The 18,270-nt window shown below is 38.2% G+C and overlaps 1 protein-coding gene across 10 annotated transcripts in view; it reads left to right on the forward strand.

Moving 5' to 3' along the window:
* Window positions 1–18,270, forward strand: part of PSPC1 (paraspeckle component 1) — a 111,906-nt gene that overhangs the window by 12,849 nt on the left and 80,787 nt on the right. For all 10 annotated transcript variants that reach the window (XR_006888996.1, XR_006888995.1, XR_006888994.1 and 7 more), the window contains exons 3-4: window positions 5,962–6,057; window positions 10,244–10,440. Coding sequence is in view for 2 of the 10 variants with exons in the window: in XM_046663823.1 (XP_046519779.1) it covers window positions 5,962–6,057; window positions 10,244–10,440 (293 nt within the window). In the remaining 8 variants the exon portion in view is untranslated. The remainder of the gene's footprint in view (window positions 1–5,961; window positions 6,058–10,243; window positions 10,441–18,270) is intronic.

The following is an 18,270-nucleotide window of genomic DNA, read 5'->3' on the forward strand; positions in this document are numbered from 1 at the left end:
GTCCTTCTAGTTGTGGCATGTGGGATGCCGCCTCAGCATGGCCTAATGAGTGGTGCCATGTCTGCGCCCAGGATCTGAAACAGTGAAACCCTGGGCTGCCGAAGCAGAGCGTGTGAACTTAACCACTTGGCCATGGGGCCGGCCCTAAACCTTTTTTTTTTGTGATCTGTTGTATTGGCAAAGATTTGAAAATATCCGGTGAATGAAAGTGAAGCTACGTGAGTCTTTTTATAACTCCTGGTGCTAATGGAAGTTGGTCACTGTGTTTCTGGAAGGGATTTAAGTACTGGGTATAAAAACCTTAAGCTTCTTTGACTCACTAATATCATGTATTTTTTTTCTTTTTGAGGAAGATTAGCCCTGAGCTAACTACTGCCAGTCCTCCTCTTTTTTGCTGAGGAAGCCTGGCCCATCTTCCTCTACTTTATATGTGGGACGCCTACCACAGCATGGTGTGCTGAGCGGCGCCATGTCCGCACCCTGGATCTGAACCGGCGAACCCTGGGCCGCCGAGAAGCGGAACGTGTGAACTTATGAACTTAACCGCTGCACCACTGGGCCAGCCCCCTATCATGTATTTTTAAGTAAATATATTTGCTTAAAAGTTGGTATATTACTTTGTATCTGCTTTATCACTATTTCTAATAACAAAATATTAGAGATCTAAATTTATTTATTCTTTTAAAGATTTTATTGTTTTCATTTTTCTCTCCAAAGCCCCCCAGTACATAGTTGTATATTCTTTGTTGTGGGTCCTTCCATTTGTGGCATGTGGGACGCTACCTCAGTGTGGTTTGATGAGCAGTGCCATGTCCTTGCCCAGGATTTGAACCAACGAAACACTGGGCCGCCTGCAGCGGAGCGTGGGAACTTAACCACTTGGCCATGGGGCCAGCCCCAGAGATCTAAATTTATTAATAAGAAAATTGATCAAGTAGAATATACTTGCAGTGGATTAATACGTAGTTATTTTGCAAAGAATATTTTATGACTTTGGAAAATGCAGTACTCTTGAAAAGCATTTTCTTTTAAGGGGATATATAGCATAGAGAGAGAAACTAGACTAGTTGCCAGAGGCTCAGGGGAAAGGATATGGGGCGTTGACGGCTAATGAGTTTGGGGTTTCTATTTGGGGTGATGAAAATATTCTGGGATTAGATTGTGATGATGATTGCACATACTAAAAATCACTGAACTGTACACTTTAGAAGGGTGAATTTCATGGCATGTAAATTGTATCTCAATATAAATACAAACAAAACTAAACAAATGACAAACTCCACGTTTGTTTATGGAAGAGAATTTGGCTATGCACATATTCTGTTTTAACAGCTGCCCTAAAACTTATTTTTCTATAAGTAAAATATTAATTTAGCATGTAAAAAAAGACACAAAACTAGATGTTTGCTGTGATCCAAATTTGTGTTAACAAACTGATTATAAAAAAAGACAAAGTAAAAATGTGAATATGTCAGCAGAAGTTAGATTTGATTAGTGTGCTTACAGGAGTGTCTTGGGGATCTCCAGGACCACCCCTGGGTTTGGTGGTTCACTGAAAGGACTCAGGCCTCAGCATATAGTCTTATGACTAAGATTTATTACTGCAAAAGAATACAGAACAAAATCAGCAAAGGAAAAGTGTACATGAGGTGAAGTCTGGGGGAAACTAGGTACAAGCTTCCAACAGTCCTTGCCCAGTTGAGTCACACAGGACTTGCTTAATTCATCCAGCAACTAATGGAGACATACGAATGAAGTATTAACTACCTGGGGAAGTTCAGCTGACCCTAGGAGTGTATGTTGTGTGTGCGTGTTGCGGGGTGAAGGATGGAGTATCAGTTTTGTAAGTTCACTCATCTGGTAAATAGCAAAATTTCAGACTCCCAGCAGGAAACAAACTCAGAAAGTTTATGTTTAACATAAACCAAAGGGTGCAAACAGTTTTGGCACACAAAACCAGCCTTATCCTATGGTGTGTGATAGCAGTTTCAGGCCTGCTTTGTCAACTCTTCTTTTCTTTTTCTTTTAAGATTTTATTTTTCCTTTTTCTCCCAAAGCCCCCTGTACATAGTTGTATATTTTCAGTTGTGGGTCCTTCTTATTGTGGCATGTGAGATGCCACCTCAGCATGGCTTAATGAGTGGTGCCATGTCCGAGCCCAGGATCCTAACCAGTGAAACCCTAGGCCGCTGAAGCGGAGCGCGTGAACTTAACCACTCAGCCACAGGGCTGGCCCCTGTCAACTCTTTTCTGCACACAAGTGATTGTTCCATTAGTGATTTTTTATACTTTTCCTGTTTTATACTCATATTTGAAAGAGATTGCTTTTTCTTACATTTTATTTGCTTTATCACATATCTTTTTATTAAATGGGGTTACTTTTAGATGCTGAAGAAATATTTCTTTAATACAAACAACATTGTAATATTTCTTTTGCTTATATATTGGAAACAAAAGTGTTATCTAGACATATCTGCTGTGGGTGGAAGCATAAATTGCCAGTTATCTTTCCAGAGAACCACCCTTAACTCTTGGGGTCCCATCAGTGTCAGTTGGGTCCAATTTTAGTTTTTCACTTGTTTTTTGAGCAATCCTAATTATTTGTCAGGATTGATATTTTATTGCTTATTTCTTAGAGATCTTCAAAAGAACAAAAAGAAAATTTAAAAAATAGAATAAACTCATTTTTTCCCCTTAAAATTACTATATGGATCCATTGGATCATTTTATAAATCTGGGATAACATTATCAGGTCCTAGTGATTTTATTTTTCCTTTATCATAAAACATCTTATTTAATCATCCTAGGAATTATTTTATCTTTATCAATATTCTTAAATTCTCAACTATGTTAAAATAGACTAAACTTTTAGCTCTGCAAAATGATGTCTGCAAAGATGGTTTCGTATTTAAATAAATTGGCATAATTACATAAGCCTTCATTTTTTTTAATTGCATGCACAAAATGTCACATTTTGTTTTGAGTCATCGTTTTTCCTTATTTATCTTTATTTTTCTTTCTTTTTCTCCTTCTTCTCCCCAAAGCTCTCCAGTACATGGTTGTATATTCTAGTTGTAGGTCCTTCTGGTTATGCTATGTGGGCGGCTACCTGAGCGTGGCTTGATGAGTGGTGCTAGGGCTGCGCCCAGGATTGGAACTGGTGAAACCCTGGGCCGCTGAGGTGGAGCACGCGAACTTAACCACTCAGCCATGGGCCCAGCCCCTAAGTCACCATGTTTTTAATACTGTATATTCTACCTTGTTCTCACATTTCTACCTAAAGAGATATTTGAACAGCAGAGGGAGGATCAGTCACAAATATGTTAGTCATTATGTATTTTTACAGAAAACATGGAAACCTTAAATGTACACTAATTGGTATGGTTAAAAAATTATGGTACATGCATAGATCTGAAATGATGCCATTTTATATTGGGTGATACAAGATGTCTGAAGAAAGATTCTTTCTATGTAAATTTAGTGGAAAGGAAAATCTGAAGAGATATTCATGAAATATGGTCAGAGATACTCTCCAAATGATAGGACTTCACAGGACTGACTGACTTCTATGAAACTTATTATATTGTTTAAACTTTTCCACAGTGGAACATTTATCAATTTTACAACCAAACTAATGATTAATTTAGGGCAGAGTGGGGAGGAAAAAACCTCACAGATAACTCCAGATTTTGTTTCCTTTTTAATCTTTTTTTCTATGTAATTTACCTAGATTTGTAAAAAGAATAAGTTTAGCAATTACACCTATAAACAGAATGTGTTAGGTTTTTAAGACTTTTGTTAACACACAAAAATCAAAGTGAAATAAACAAGGTGGATAAGAAAATGGACAAAGGCAGCTTCCACAGGGAGTGGTGTATACAATGAAACCATCAATGTTCACATTTAGCATATATCCCAATACAATAAGTCACAGTCCCTTAAGGACATCACTTGTACAACACACGTGGTCTTTTTGTATTATATGATATGATGAATGTGATTGTGAGTGACCTTTGTTCACTTATTCATGTATATCTTTGGAAGTAGAATTGAAAGGGGGCCCGCCCTGTGGTCTAGTGGTTAAGTTTGGTGCATTCCCCGTTGGCAGACTAGGTTTGGTTCCCAGGCACGGACCTGTACCACTTGTTGGTGGCCATGCTGTGGCAGCAACTCAAGTACAAAATAGAGGAAGATTGGCAACAGATGTTAGCTCAGGGTGAGTCTTCCTGAGCAAGAAAAAAAAAATGCAATTATAGGAACAAGGTAGAAATATATAACATTTGTATTGGTCAAGTTCTCTCCCAGAGGGCTGTACTTGCCCTCCAATGGAAAAGAGTGTCTAGTCGTCCAAAGTGATATGTTGAAAATTGAAAATTGATAGTTACAACACTTGACGTTATTTTAGAGTATAGTAGTCATGTCATTATATTCTCTAATGTTGTTCACCATTTCCTTGACTTCATAAAATTAGTCGTCACTTCCAAGTAATTCTGTCATATTCTGAGTGGCAAATGATCTGCTTAGTACATTTTCCTTCTTGAGTTTCCTTTTCTGGTTTTTCTCTTGGAGGTGGTGGTGGCCTTGTGGTATTGAAGGGGCGGGTTTGAGTTTCTGTCTGTCTTTGCCTCTGCTCAGGTGTAGTTCATATCTGGCTGTGTTATTATTCCAATGTTTGTGGCCCTGCTGTGGCCTGCAGTGGGTAAGTGGTCCATATGGTGCATCTTACTCATTTTGTCCCTGGGCCCCTTTGGGTCTTCTTAGAAGTACTACATCCTCTCGTGGGTTGAGTGGTCTCACCAGCTCTCAGCTGCTTTCTCATATCTCATTGGATTGCATGTACTTTCTGAGATTGTATTTACTCATTCTTTATTACGTTTCTCTTTTTACATGTTGGATATGAGGTCTCACCCTGGAAATTGAGGCCTGTAAGTCTCTTTACTTGGGGTTCCTGTGCATTTTATCTGAGATCTCTATAATTGTCTTCATCACCTCAAGATATTGTACACTTGCGTCCAGTTCTTTTTCTATCCCAAATGTCTACTAGCTGAGGAATCATTTTTAAATAAACATTTTATATCTTTCTTTTTCCTATAGTTTAGGACTTAAAGTCTTTGTTAATCTCTGGGTCTTTGTTTATTTGCAGAGGGTCGCTTTTGGAATCCAGAAAGCCCCTTCACCTCTCTAGCTCTTCTGTTACCACCTCAAAATTTAACAGTGATTTGTTTTTCTCTGAAGCATCTCTGTTCAGAAGGTGGTATCAATAGATTTCACTATTGTTTGCATGATGAGAGAGTGATAGCAAGGAAAATTTTATTATCAATATATCATCCACTCCACTTATTTCCCTTTTTTGTCTTTCCTCAATGAGCTTTCCCTTCTTCCTGTTTTACTTAGGAAAATAGTAAAGAAGGAGGGTTTCCAAGTCATTATCTACTATTGTTTCCCTCTTCCCTCCAACTTCCTCCTTGAATGTGTTGTGTCCTCTGGCTCCCCCTCCTTCCCTTTTTCTTGGCTGATATCCTTGAGGTCTGTCTTTATGTTTTAGAAATATTTTTCTGAGCCAGACTGAACAAGACACAGAGGGAGGCTGGGAGGTAGGCAGAGATGGGAGTTTGAGACGGTGGGACATGAGATTGATGACACCACATGGATAAAACATAAGTTATTCCTTTCCATCATACTTTGTAAGAGTTAGCTACAGTGGTTACACAGGTTCATTCTTGTTGATTTACGTTTCTGTCATCTTCAGTAGACTCTGCTCTCAAAACAGGCATTCATCTTTGATGTTCACCTGTGTCTGGTGCTGCACATGTTTATTGACTTTTTATGACTATATATGATAACTTCTGAGACATTTTTCTCAAGAGATCCAAGTATATATCTTGGAATTGTTATAAAATATTTCTAGAAGGATGTTAATTCCATACACTGTATTTTTGTTAATACTTTTTGTCTATCTAGGACCCCGCGTCCAGTCATTGTGGAGCCTATGGAGCAGTTTGACGATGAAGATGGCTTGCCAGAGAAGCTAATGCAGAAAACTCAACAATATCATAAGTAAGATTTTATTAATAAAGATATTTTAAATATGTGCTATCAAGGATATTTCTTACATCACATTTGTTATCCAGTATTGTTGGATTAGAAGGTGTTGTGTTTAGTCATATAATCTGGTTAATGGACTGGCCTGGTCTACATGGAATGCTAGTTTTCTTTTGTATATCGGTAAAACATTAACTTTACTAAGAAAAGTCTCTACTTTTATAATTGGGGCAGGGGTGGATAGGTAGGAGGAGACTGTCAGTAATATTTATGCTAGAGAAACAATGAAATAAAGGTATTGTGAAAATATTTCTTTAATTACTATGCTTAAGGTGTATTGTAAGTTAAAAGACTTTTTTAGGGGGTAGAGTAGGGGAGGTCCTAGTTAAATGACTTAGCACAGGGGAAGAACTTTTTAGAGATGAAAAAGAAAAATAACCTATTTGCAAAATGTTTGTATTATTCTTTTGCCAGTTTTTCACTTAGTATCATATAGGTATTTTTATGTAAGTTGCCCATATGAATAACATTGTGTTATTTATTTATTTATTTTTAAAGATTTTATTTATTTTTTCCTTTTTCTCCCAAAGACCCCCCCCGGTACATATGTGTATATTTTTAGTTGTGGATCCTTCTAGTTGTGGCATGTGGGATGCTGCCTCAGCATGGCTTGATGAGCAGTGCCATGTCCGCGCCCGGGATTTGAACCAGTGAAACTCTGGGCTGCCTGCAGCAGAGCATGTGAACTTAACCACTCGGCCACAGGGCCAGCCCCCACCTTGTGTTATTTTTAACCAATCACTTGTTTATTACAAGAAATAAAACTGTAACACATTTGCATCTGTGCATTTAACAAATATTGGAGTGCCAGACACTGTTCTAGGAGCTACCAGTGCAGCTTTGAACTGTTTCTGCCCTCTTGATGCTTTCATTTCTGGTGGTGGAGATACATAATATATAATAAATAATGAACCAAAGATTATAAAATATGTATTAAGCGGTGAGAAGTAGTAGTTTAAAAAACCACTAATGTGAGGTATAAAGCCTTAGAGGAAAGAATATGCATCTTTAAAGTTGATTAATCTTGGCACATGGTTCCCCAGGAACCTTATACCCATTTACACTCATTGGTGTATGTATATAAATATTTTTCTTCATCCTGACAAAAAAATGGATGTTATGATTTTAAGATTTGATAGTTTATGTTCAAAACGATATTTTATGCACATTGTTTTAATTAGCATTCTTTGATTTTAGTGCATTTAAATGTTTTTCCTTGTAGTTGATTTAACTATGAGTCCTTGCTATATGCCTGATGTTGGAGATGTATCAGTGAACAGAGTAGACCAGAAATTCATGTTGTGTGGGGGTGTTAAGGGGAGTAAACAATAAAAGAAGTGGAACGAAGACAGGGAAAAGTGGGTGCTGTGGAGCAGAGGATTGTGGCTCTTTTATACAGGTGGTTAGGGAAGCCTACCTGACAGGGTGATGTTGATTAACATCTTGAGGAGGGGGTGGAAGCTAGCCTTGTAGCTATCAGAGATGGGGTGGGGTAGAGAATAGTGATCTCGGCAGAGGGAATAGTAGCTATAAAGAGCCTCAGGGCAGACTCTGGCATGTCCCAGGAACAGTAAAAAGGCTGATTTGGATGAAGCATAGTGAGTAAGGGGGAAATAGTAGTGATGAAGTAGAGGTAGGACATATTGGGGAGAATGCGAACTGTTGGGCCTTGAAGGCTACTGAGCTGACTTTTGCTTTTGTGTTTTATGAGAAAGGAAGGAGCAGAGTAGTGACTTAATCTTAACAGGAACTTTCTGACTGCTGTTTTAAGAGTAGATTCTTAAGAGCCAAGGGTAGAGTTGGGGAGATAAGTTTAGGAGGCTACTGACATGGAGTAGTCATAGTGGTGATGGTGAGAAGTGGTCAGATTGTAGATATAGTTTGAAAATAGACTTTGGATTTTGCTGATGGATGTGGAAATGTGGGAGAAAGAGTTAAAAGCATGATTACAAGGTTTTGGGCCTGAGTAACTGGAAGTATGGAAATTGCTAATGACTAATTTGGAGAATCCTGTAGGAGGAGCAGATTTTGGGGGGGGAAGATCACAAACCCTGTTTTGGACATGTTAAGTTTGAGATGGCTTTTGAACATCCAAGTGGAGATGTTAAGTAAGTATAGTTGGATTTCCATCTGCAATTTCTGTGAGCTGTCTGGGCTAGAGTTATCACGTGATAGAAAACTATGTCAAAAGACTGACCTTGGAATACTCCAATACGTAGAGGTTGAGGAGATCAAAAGGAATCAGCAAAGACTGAGTGGGAGGAGTCATTGGAGTAGGGGGGCAACCAGCGTGTCTTGACAGCAAGGGGTGAAACTATTTCAGAGAAGGATCAGTGGTAATTGGTTGTAACTCATAACCATTTTAATTTCTCTTATGAAGCTATTTTTCAAAGACTTATTGTGATATCCTATTTACTTGACTTTTTTTCTAGTTAAAGCTTTTCATTACGAATTTGAAATAGAGTATACTTTTGGATTCAGGAATTAAAGAACTGGAATTATAGGAGTGTTACGAGAAATGGAATTTGTATTGCTCACTTTGGTAGGACATGTACTATAGGTGATATTTGTTTATCTAATGAATTCGTTATCCCAGAAAACCTTAGAAGATCTTGTTATATTCCCAGTTTTACTGCAAAAGAGTTATACTCAGAAGGGAATGTTCCAAAAGTATGTGAACCATGATTCAAATTCATTTTGTTTCAATAGTGTTTCCTTTGGGAGAAAGTGAAGAATTTTTTATGTTTATGATTTTAGTCAACGTCTGACTTAGGAGTTGCTTACTCACTAAGGGGCTAGCCCAGTGGCATGGTGGTTAAATTTGCATGCTCTGCTTTCGTGGCCTCGGCTTCACAGGTTCAGATCCTGGGTGCAGATATGCACATACCGCTTGTCAAGCTGTGCTGTGGTGGTGTCCCACATACAAAATAGAGGAAGATTGGCACAGATGTTAGCTCAGGGTCAATCTTCCTCAAGTGAAAAGAGACAGATTGGCAACAGACAGTAGCTCAGGGCCAATCCTCCTCACCAAAAAAAGAAAACAAAACAAAAACAACAAACAAACAAAACTACTGACTAATAAACAATTCTTTCAGAAAAGTTAGTGAGTGGTAGATCCCTCTATTCCTTTCCCTTTTTCAGTCAGTACTTTAAGAAGAAAAAAATCCAAGTCAATTTTTTAGGTATAGAACTCCTAGATCATGGTTAACTTTGATTTTCCTTATATACCTTTGAAGATCTTTGAAGCTGTTTCTTGTTACTACATCCTTTCCCTCTGTGACAACCTCCCTGTCTCCCAACTTTATCCTACCCTCCCAAAATAAAAGTGTGATGCAAAGCATCTATACTTTTATGGGTGGGGTGGGGATTGTGTTCTTATCAATAGTTTTTAATACAAGTTATGATAGGTAAGAATAATTGAAGAATTTCTTTGAATTTCAGGTGCATTTATAGGTCTTTAGTTTTTAAAAAATTTCTTGGTCGTTTGCTTATCATTTATTCGTTCATTCAAGAAATTAATAGCAAATATGTACAATGTACCAGATAGTGTGCTAGGTACTTGAGGTACGGCAATTAACAGACAAATTTTATGTCCTCATTGAGTTTACAGTTTAGCAAGGGAAAAAAAGTATTAAGTAACTACAGTTGTAGTAAGTTAGACCTTTATTTTTTGGCCTAGCTACTTAACTTGGCACATAACACTCAATAAACTCCGTCTGCTTTTACTACTATCCCTAAAAGTTAATTACTTTTAGAGAAAAAAATCTGATTCTGGATGGTTAACTTAGGACATATTTGATTCCTATGTTGCAGACTGCCTTAAGTGAAATTGTTGGTTGATTGAAAATCAGAAAGGGCTTCATTAGAGGTGATAATTAGGGGAGTGCAGGTTGCCTAGGTTTGAATCCTGGTTCCATTACTTATTATTTGGGCATCCTACGGCACTTTCTCAAACTGAGGCTTGTTAAAACCTGCATCACAGTGTTGCCATGAGGTAATTGGAGTACTTGCCTGGACATTGGAGTGCAGTGATTCACTACAGTGCCATGGACATTGTAAGTGCTCAGTAAATGGTAGTTCTTGTTATCCTTATTTTACCTTTTAAACATAAGTTTCTGCATGTTTTCAAATGTAAACTTAGGGAAAGAGAACAGCCGCCACGTTTTGCTCAACCTGGGACATTTGAATTTGAGTATGCATCTCGATGGAAGGCTCTTGACGAAATGGAAAAGCAGCAGCGTGAGCAGGTTGATAGAAACATCAGAGAAGCCAAAGAGAAACTGGAGGCAGAAATGGAAGCAGCTAGGCACGAACACCAATTAATGCTAATGAGGCAAGGTAAAAACGGGTTTTGTATAGTTGTGGTATGTCTTTTTTATTCTTGAGGTTCATTTATATTTCCCACTGATACCTGTTACTAATTAAGTTACCAGTTAGGATTTAGAGACCATTGGAACTCAACATTTTAGAAACAAAAATCTCCCTTTTCCAAGAGAATTTCCTTAAAAAAAAAAAAACTTATTAAAAGTAAGTTTTACCTATATAAGTAGCATTGTTGGAAGTAATTAGGGTTGTTAAATTTTGCCAGTAGCAAGTACATGATTCTTCTGGCAAAAAGAGAAACATAGTTGGTAGTTCTTGGGATGTAGATATGGCATAAAGTCACATATTAAGATTTTGTTTGATTGGGGCCGGCGCAGTGGCGCAGCAGCGCAGCCGTTAAGTGTGCATGTTCCGCTTTGGCGGCCTGGGGGTTTGCCTGTTTAGATCTCGGGTGCGGACATGGCACTGCTTGACAAGCCATGCTGTGGTAGACGTCCCACATATAAAGTAAAGGAAGATGGGCACAGATGTTCGCTCAGGGCCAGTCCTCCTCAGCAAAAGGAGGAGGATTGGCTGCAGATGTTAGCTCAGGGCTAATCTTCCTCAAAAAAAAAAAAAAGATTTTGTTTGATGGAAAGAAGAATTAGGACAGATGTTGGCCATTTAAGATTATTACTATACATCAGAAGATTACAAGTATATATTCTTTGGAAGAAATGAGAAAAATTCATGTATGCTGATAGATATGGGGAGTCAGAAAGACTAATTCTGTTACTGACAAGATTTTAAACACTTGACACCTGAGCTAAGTGCCGTCTTAATAGTTGATAATTTATTCTCATATTAACTGGTCTAATCCCTAACGTGACATGACAAGCTGCTTAAATATATCCCAGAAGCTCCCTTCTTCTTCCCTTTTCCTCTTTCTAGGTTTCTTTTTATGCCTGCCTATCTTTATTGTTATCTCTCCACCACCTTCTTTTCTGTTCTTTAATTCTCCAAATAGTTGTTCCTGGCTCTTCCTACCACTCCTTTTTTCCACTATCTGTAATAGTTTTGTATTTCTTAAAATAAGCATCCGATTGTTTTCTATTTGCTCTTAAGTTTTTTTGTTTTGTTGTTTTAATTTAGCATTTCAGTAAATGGTTATCTGCCTTCTCTTGGCTTCCCCCAGAGATGAAGGCACCGCAGATGCCTGCCTGGGTTTCTGTAGTAGCCTTCTTACTGGCTTTTGTGCCATCTAATCTAGGCCTCTTCTATACTGTTGTTTATATGATAGCCAGTATTTCTTTTAAAGGTGAAAATTTGATCATCATCCATCTTTAAATGTTTTTGGTAGATTCTCATTTCCTTTAGGATAAAGTCCAGGGTTATTTTTTTTCCTATTCAGTAAATGTTTATTGAGCAGTTACGATCAAGTCACTGAACAACTATGCTTATGTTAAATAAGTTAAAACAAAATCCAACTCAACAAACAGTAGATACTAGCCAGACGTTTCTGGTTTCATTTGGACCCTAAACATAGTAGTTCTGTAAGTTCACTCTTCCTCTAATAAAATCATGTAATATGTTTAAAACTAAGTCTCGTCTGTTATAGAACATGTGAAAATCATTACCTAAGATAAAGTTACAGAATTTTGGCTGCTTAGAGCTGGAAGAGAGAACTTTAAGTTTATCCAGTCCAGTGGTTTTGTGGTTTTAAAATTTGATTACACGTCAGAATCAACTGGGAAATTTTGAAAAATTTAGTTTCCTAAGCTCCATGATTCCTGTAGTACTTCTGTTCAGTATGAATTGTTCTCTTGTCGTAGCCTGCCAGGCACTTGCCCCTTTGTTTTCCCACTCTACAGTCATGCCATAGTTAGGAAATAACATTGATTAGATATGAAAACATTTGTGCTAAAAGATATTTGTTGCTGCTGCTGACAAACAGTAGTATAACAGTCATTACGTCAGCACGTATTTAATGTTAGTTATAGAAGACACTGTCTCAGGTACTGAGGATATAGTGATGATAAAGAACGACATTTCTTTAGGCTTCATAGAGCTTTTTTTTTTTTTTTTTGAGGAAGATTAGCCCTGAGCTAACTGCTGCCAATCCTCCTCTTTTTGCTGAGGAAGGCTGGCCCTGAGCTAACATCCATGCCCATCTTCCTCTACTTTATATGTGGGATGTCTACCACAGCATGGCTTGCCAAGCAGCGCCATGTCCGCACCCAGGATCCGAACCAGTGAACCCCGGGCCGCCATAGTGGAACGTGTGCACTTAACTGCTGTGCCACCGGGCTGGCCCCTCATTAAGCTCTTAAAAAGCTTTGCCTCCCTTCTGAGGGCATTTTTGCCTCCCTCCTAAGGGCATCTTGACTTTTGAAGCAGAGTAATTTTGGAGTTATTTCCCATGAGCTTTTATTTTATTGCTTTTTGTGTGTTTACAGGAATACCTCATTTTATTGTGCTTTGCTTTATTGCACTTTGCAGATACTGGGTTTTTTACAACTTGAAGGTTTGTGGCAATCCTGCCACAAGTCTGTTGGTGCCATTTTTTTAACAGCATTTGCTCACTTCATGTCTCTGTGTCACATTTTGGTAATTCTTGCCATATTTCAAACTTTTTCATTATTACTTTATTTGTTATGGTGGTCTGTGATGAGTGATCTTTCACGTTACTATTGTAATTGTTTTGGGGCACAATGAACTGCACCCATATAAGGTGCCAAACTTAATTGATAAATGTTTTGTGTTTTCTGACTTTTCCACCGACGGGCCGTTTCTCCCCCTCTCTGCTTCTCCTCTTGCCTGCATATTCCCTGAGACACGACAATATTGAAATTAGGCCAATTAATAACCCTACAGTGGCCTCTAAGTGTTGAAGTGAAAAGGAAATTTGTGTCTCTCCCTTTAAATCAAAAGCTAGAAATGATTAAGGCTAATGAGGAAGGCAGGTTGAAGCTGAGATAGACCAAAAGCTAGGCCTCTTGCAGCAAGCAGTTAACCAAGTTGTGAATGCAAAGGAAAAGTTCTTGAAGGAAATTAAAAGTGTTATTCCGGTGAACACATGAATGCTAAGAAAGTAAAGCAGCCTTATTGCTGATATGGAGAAGGTTTTCGTGGTCTGTATAGAAGATCAAACCAGCCACAACATTCCCTTCAGCCAAAGCCTAATCCAGAGCAAGGCCCTAACTCTCTTCTATTCTATGAAGGCTGAGAGAAGTGAGGAAGCTGCAGAAGAAAAGTTTGAAGCCAGCAGATGTTGGTTCATGAGGTTTAAGGAAAGAAGCGTCTCCATAACATAGCAGTGCAAGGTGAAGCAGCAGGTGCTGATGTAGACGCTGCAGCAAGTTCTCCAGAAGATCTAGCTAAGATCATTCATGAAGGCGGCTACACTAAACAGCAGAGTTTCAGCGTAGATGAAACATCCGTATATTGGAAGAAGATGCCATGTAAGGCTTTCATAGCTAGAGAGGAGAAGTCAGTGCCTGGCTTCAAAGGACAGGCTGACTCTCTTGTTAGGGGCCAGTGCAGCTGGTGACTTTAAGTTGAAGGCACTGCTCATTTATCATTCTCCAAATCCCAGAGCCCTTAAGAATTATGCTAAATCTACCCTACCTGTGCTATGTAAATGGAACAGCAAAGCCTGGGTGACAGCACATCTATTTCCTACATGGTTTACTGAATATTTTTTTTTTTTTGAGGAAGATTAGCCCTGAGCTAACATTTGCTGCCAATCCTCCTTTTTGCTGAGGAAGATTGGCCCTGAGCTACCATCTGTGCCCTTCTTTGATTTTGTATGTGGGACGCCTGCCTCAGCGTGGCTTGATAAGCAATATGTAGGTCCACACCTGGGATCCGAGCTGACCCCTACTGAATCTTTTAAGCCCACTATTGAGACCTGCTGCTCAGGAAAAATGATTTCTTTCAAAATATTACTGCTCATTGACAATGCACCTGGTCATCCAAGGGCTCTGATGGAGATGTACAAGAGATTAATGTTGTTTTCATGCCTGTTAACACAACGTCCATTCTTCAGCCCATGGATCAAGGAGTAATTTCAACTTGCAAGTCTTATTATTTGATACATCTCATAAGGGTATAGCTGCCATAGATAGTGATTCCTCTGATGGATCTGGGCAAAGTAAATTGAAAATCTTTTGGAAAGGATTCACTATTCTAGATGCCATTAAGATGTTTGTGATTCATGGGAAGAGGTCAAAATATCAGCCTTAACAGCAGTTTGGAAGAAGTTGATTCCAACCATCATGGATGACTTTGAGAGGTTCAAGACTTCAGTGGAGGAAGTAACTCTAGATATTGTGGAAACAGCAAAACACCTAGAATTAGAAGTGGAGCCTGAAGATCTGACTGAATTGCTGCAGTCTCATGATAAAACTTGAAAAGATGATGAGTTGCTTCTTATGGAGGAGCAAAGAAAGTTGTTTCTTAAGATGGAACCTGTTTCTGGTGAAGATGCTGTGAAGATCATTGAGATAACAAAAGATTTAGAATATTACATGATCTTAGTTGATTAAGCAGTGGCAGGATTTAAGAGGATTGACTCCAATTTTGAAAGAAGTTCTGCGGGTAAAATGCTATCAAACAGCATTGCATGCTACAGAGAAATCCTTCTTGAAAGAAAATCAATGAGGCAAACTTCAGTTTTGTCTTATTTTAAGAAAATGCTGCAGCCACCCATCTTTCAGCAACCACTGCCCTGATGAGTCAGCAGCCATCAACATTGTGGCAAGACCCTCCACCAGGAAAAAGATTACGACTCAGATGAAGGCTCGGAGGATGGTTAGCATTTTTTAGCAATAAAGTATTTGTTAATTAAGGCGTGTACATTGTTTCTTTAGCTATAACGCTATTATACACTTAATATAGTACAGTCGTGCATCGCTTAATGATGGGAATATGTTCTGAGAGATGTGTCCTTAGGCAGTTTCGTTGTTGTGCAAACAGATAAGTGCACTTATACAAACGTAGATGGTATATCCTACTACACACCGAGGCTGTATAGTACTAATCTTAGAGAACCACCATTGTATATGTGGTGCAGTGTTGACTGAAATGTCGTTAACGTGGTTTATGACTCTAGTATAAACATAACTTTTATACGCATTGGGAAACCAAAAAGTTTGTGACTTGCTTTATTGTGATTCTTACTTTATTGTGGTGGTCTGAAACTGAACCCGCAATAACTGAGATATGCCTGTATTTATAACCCCTCTTAATAATATTTTAGTTTATAGTATTAGAAAAGCACATTGCTTAGTATATCCTATTCCTTGCTTCTGGGTTTACTTCCGCTGAAGTACATCTTCTATTTATTTCAGCGAAAGTATGCAGGTGATAAAAGCAGTTCAGTATTAGTTTGTTTAAAAAATCTACAATTTTATTTTTTTGTTCTACAATTTTATATTTCATCCGGCGTTTCTAAGAGTGTATTCAGATCAAGGAGTTAAGGTAACCTTAGTTGTGTGGCTCTGCAGAAGTGCAGAACTCTCTAGTTCACCTATCAGGGAAGTAGAGAGCTCAGATAGTACAGAAAAGGTGCCCCCTTCTGTGTGCCCACCTGGTTTCTTGTGATAATCACTGTTTCTTCTTTGTATTACTTTTTAAAATTTATTTTCAAGATTGTTTTGGTGAGGAAGAATCGCTCTGAGTTAACATCTGTTGCCAATCTTCATCTTGTTTTTCTTTTTTTTTGACTTTTCTTTCTTTTTGGTGAGGAAGATTGGCCCTGAGCTAACGTCTGTGCCAGTCTTCCTCTATTTTGTATGTGGGATGCCACCTCAGCATGGCTTGATGAGTGGTGTGTGGGTCCACACCTGGGAACTGAACCTGCAGACTCCAGGCTGCTGAAGCAGAGTGTGTAAACTTGACAACTATGCCATCAGGCCAGCCCTAATCTTCCTCTTTTTTTTTTTTTTAAGGAAGATTAGCCCTGAACTAACATCGTACCATCTTCCTCTACTTTATATGTGGGATGCCTGCCACAGCATGGCTTGATAAGCGGTGCATAGATCTATGCCTGGGATCCAACCCGGCAAACCCTGGGCTGCTGATGTGGAGCATGCTAACTTAACCGCTATGCCACTGGGCTGGCCCCCCCTCTTTTTTTGCTTGAGAAAAATTAGTCTTGAGCTAACATCTGTGCCAGTCTTCTCTGTTTTGTATGTGGGTTGCTGACACAGCATGGCTTGATGAGTGGTGTACGTCTGAACCCGGGATTCGAACCCGTGAACCTGGGCTGCTGAAATGAAATGTGCCAGACTTAACCACTATGCCATGTGGCTGGCCCCTCTTCTATAGTTTAACAGTTTCTTTTGTATCCTTTAATGAAAAGAAATCGTGCATATGTCAGTAAATACGTGTCTGTATATTTATTTTAACCAGAAAAAAACTCCTATTTATTTTCTTCTGCACTTTACTTTTTGACTTTCTATGTAAGTGCATGCATATAGATCTGCTTCATTTTTTTAAATGGTTGTACCACATTCTGTTAAATGACTGTAAATTTAACTCATCTATGGAATATCTAGTTCTCTTTCCAGTTTGTTAGTAAAAACAATGCTGCAATGTGTATTTATGTATATATCTTTGCAAATTTTTGTAAATATCGATTCTTATTTGGCATACCAGTACCTCTTAATAATTTCTTCATTTATACTTTATTGATGTTTATTTAGTCCTTTCTGGATCCAAATCCTATTACGCTTATTACAGGTAATTGTTTTCCTTTTCCATCTGTTTCTGATCATCGGTATAGGAGGCAGTTCCTGAATTTTCTTCATGGTTATTTTTGTATTATCTTTGTTAACTGTGATTATGTAACTCTCAGTAGGTAATATAAACTCTGCCATGCATTTTGCTGTTAGTCTCTCCTCTTCCACCACTGAGTTTTTGATTATATTAAAATTCTTTATATATGCCTTTGTATTGATAAATCAAGTAATGGAAGTATATTTATTTCCTTTAAATGTTATCTTTTGATTCCTGATTACCAAAGAAAAAAGAATGAGGAAGTAGGCATGTTTGGTTTTTCCTTCATTCTCTTTTCCTCTCAGCTTTTTTCTATTTTGCTTCTGATTTGTCTGGATTTATGACACTGACTTAATGTTGTTTTAAGTATAAAAGCTGCTTTAGTTTGTTTATTTATTTTGATGAGAACATTTAATTTCTACTCTCTTACCAACTTTGAATTATACATTACAGTGGAATCCCATGTTATACGTATTAGACCTTTAGGCCTTATTCACTTTATAGCTGAGAGTTTGTATCCTTTTACCAACCTCTGTCTGTTTCCACCACCTCTCAGCCCTTGGTAACCACTTTTCTACTTTGTTTTCCTATGCGTTTGACTTCTTTTAGATTCCATATCTAACTTATACCGTGTAGTATTTGTCAGTCTGGCATATTTCCCTGAGTATAATGCCCTCAAGGTCCATCGCTGTTGTTGCAAAGGGCAGAGTTTCCTTTTCTCATGGCTGAATAATATTCCGTTGTGTGAGTGTGTATATATATACCACACTGTGTGTATATCTGTGTCTATATACTACATTGTATATACATACACCACGTTATCTTTATCCGTTCATCTGTTATTGGATGGTTGTTTCCATATATTGGCTATTGTGAATAATGCTACAGTGAACATGGAACTGCAGATACCACTTCGATATCCTGTTTCCATTTTGACTTAATGTTCTTTAACCATAATCCTCATACATGTTTAAATTTTGACTGTATTTTAAATAGGTTGAGTCATGTCTTTTCTCTTGTTCACCTGATTGTCTGATGTTGATCAGCTTTCATGATTCCTTTAACAAGGCTTCACAGAAACAACGT

This window comes from Equus quagga, chromosome 6 (genome assembly GCF_021613505.1).
Source record: "Equus quagga isolate Etosha38 chromosome 6, UCLA_HA_Equagga_1.0, whole genome shotgun sequence".
Classification (NCBI taxonomy): domain Eukaryota; kingdom Metazoa; phylum Chordata; class Mammalia; order Perissodactyla; family Equidae; genus Equus; species Equus quagga.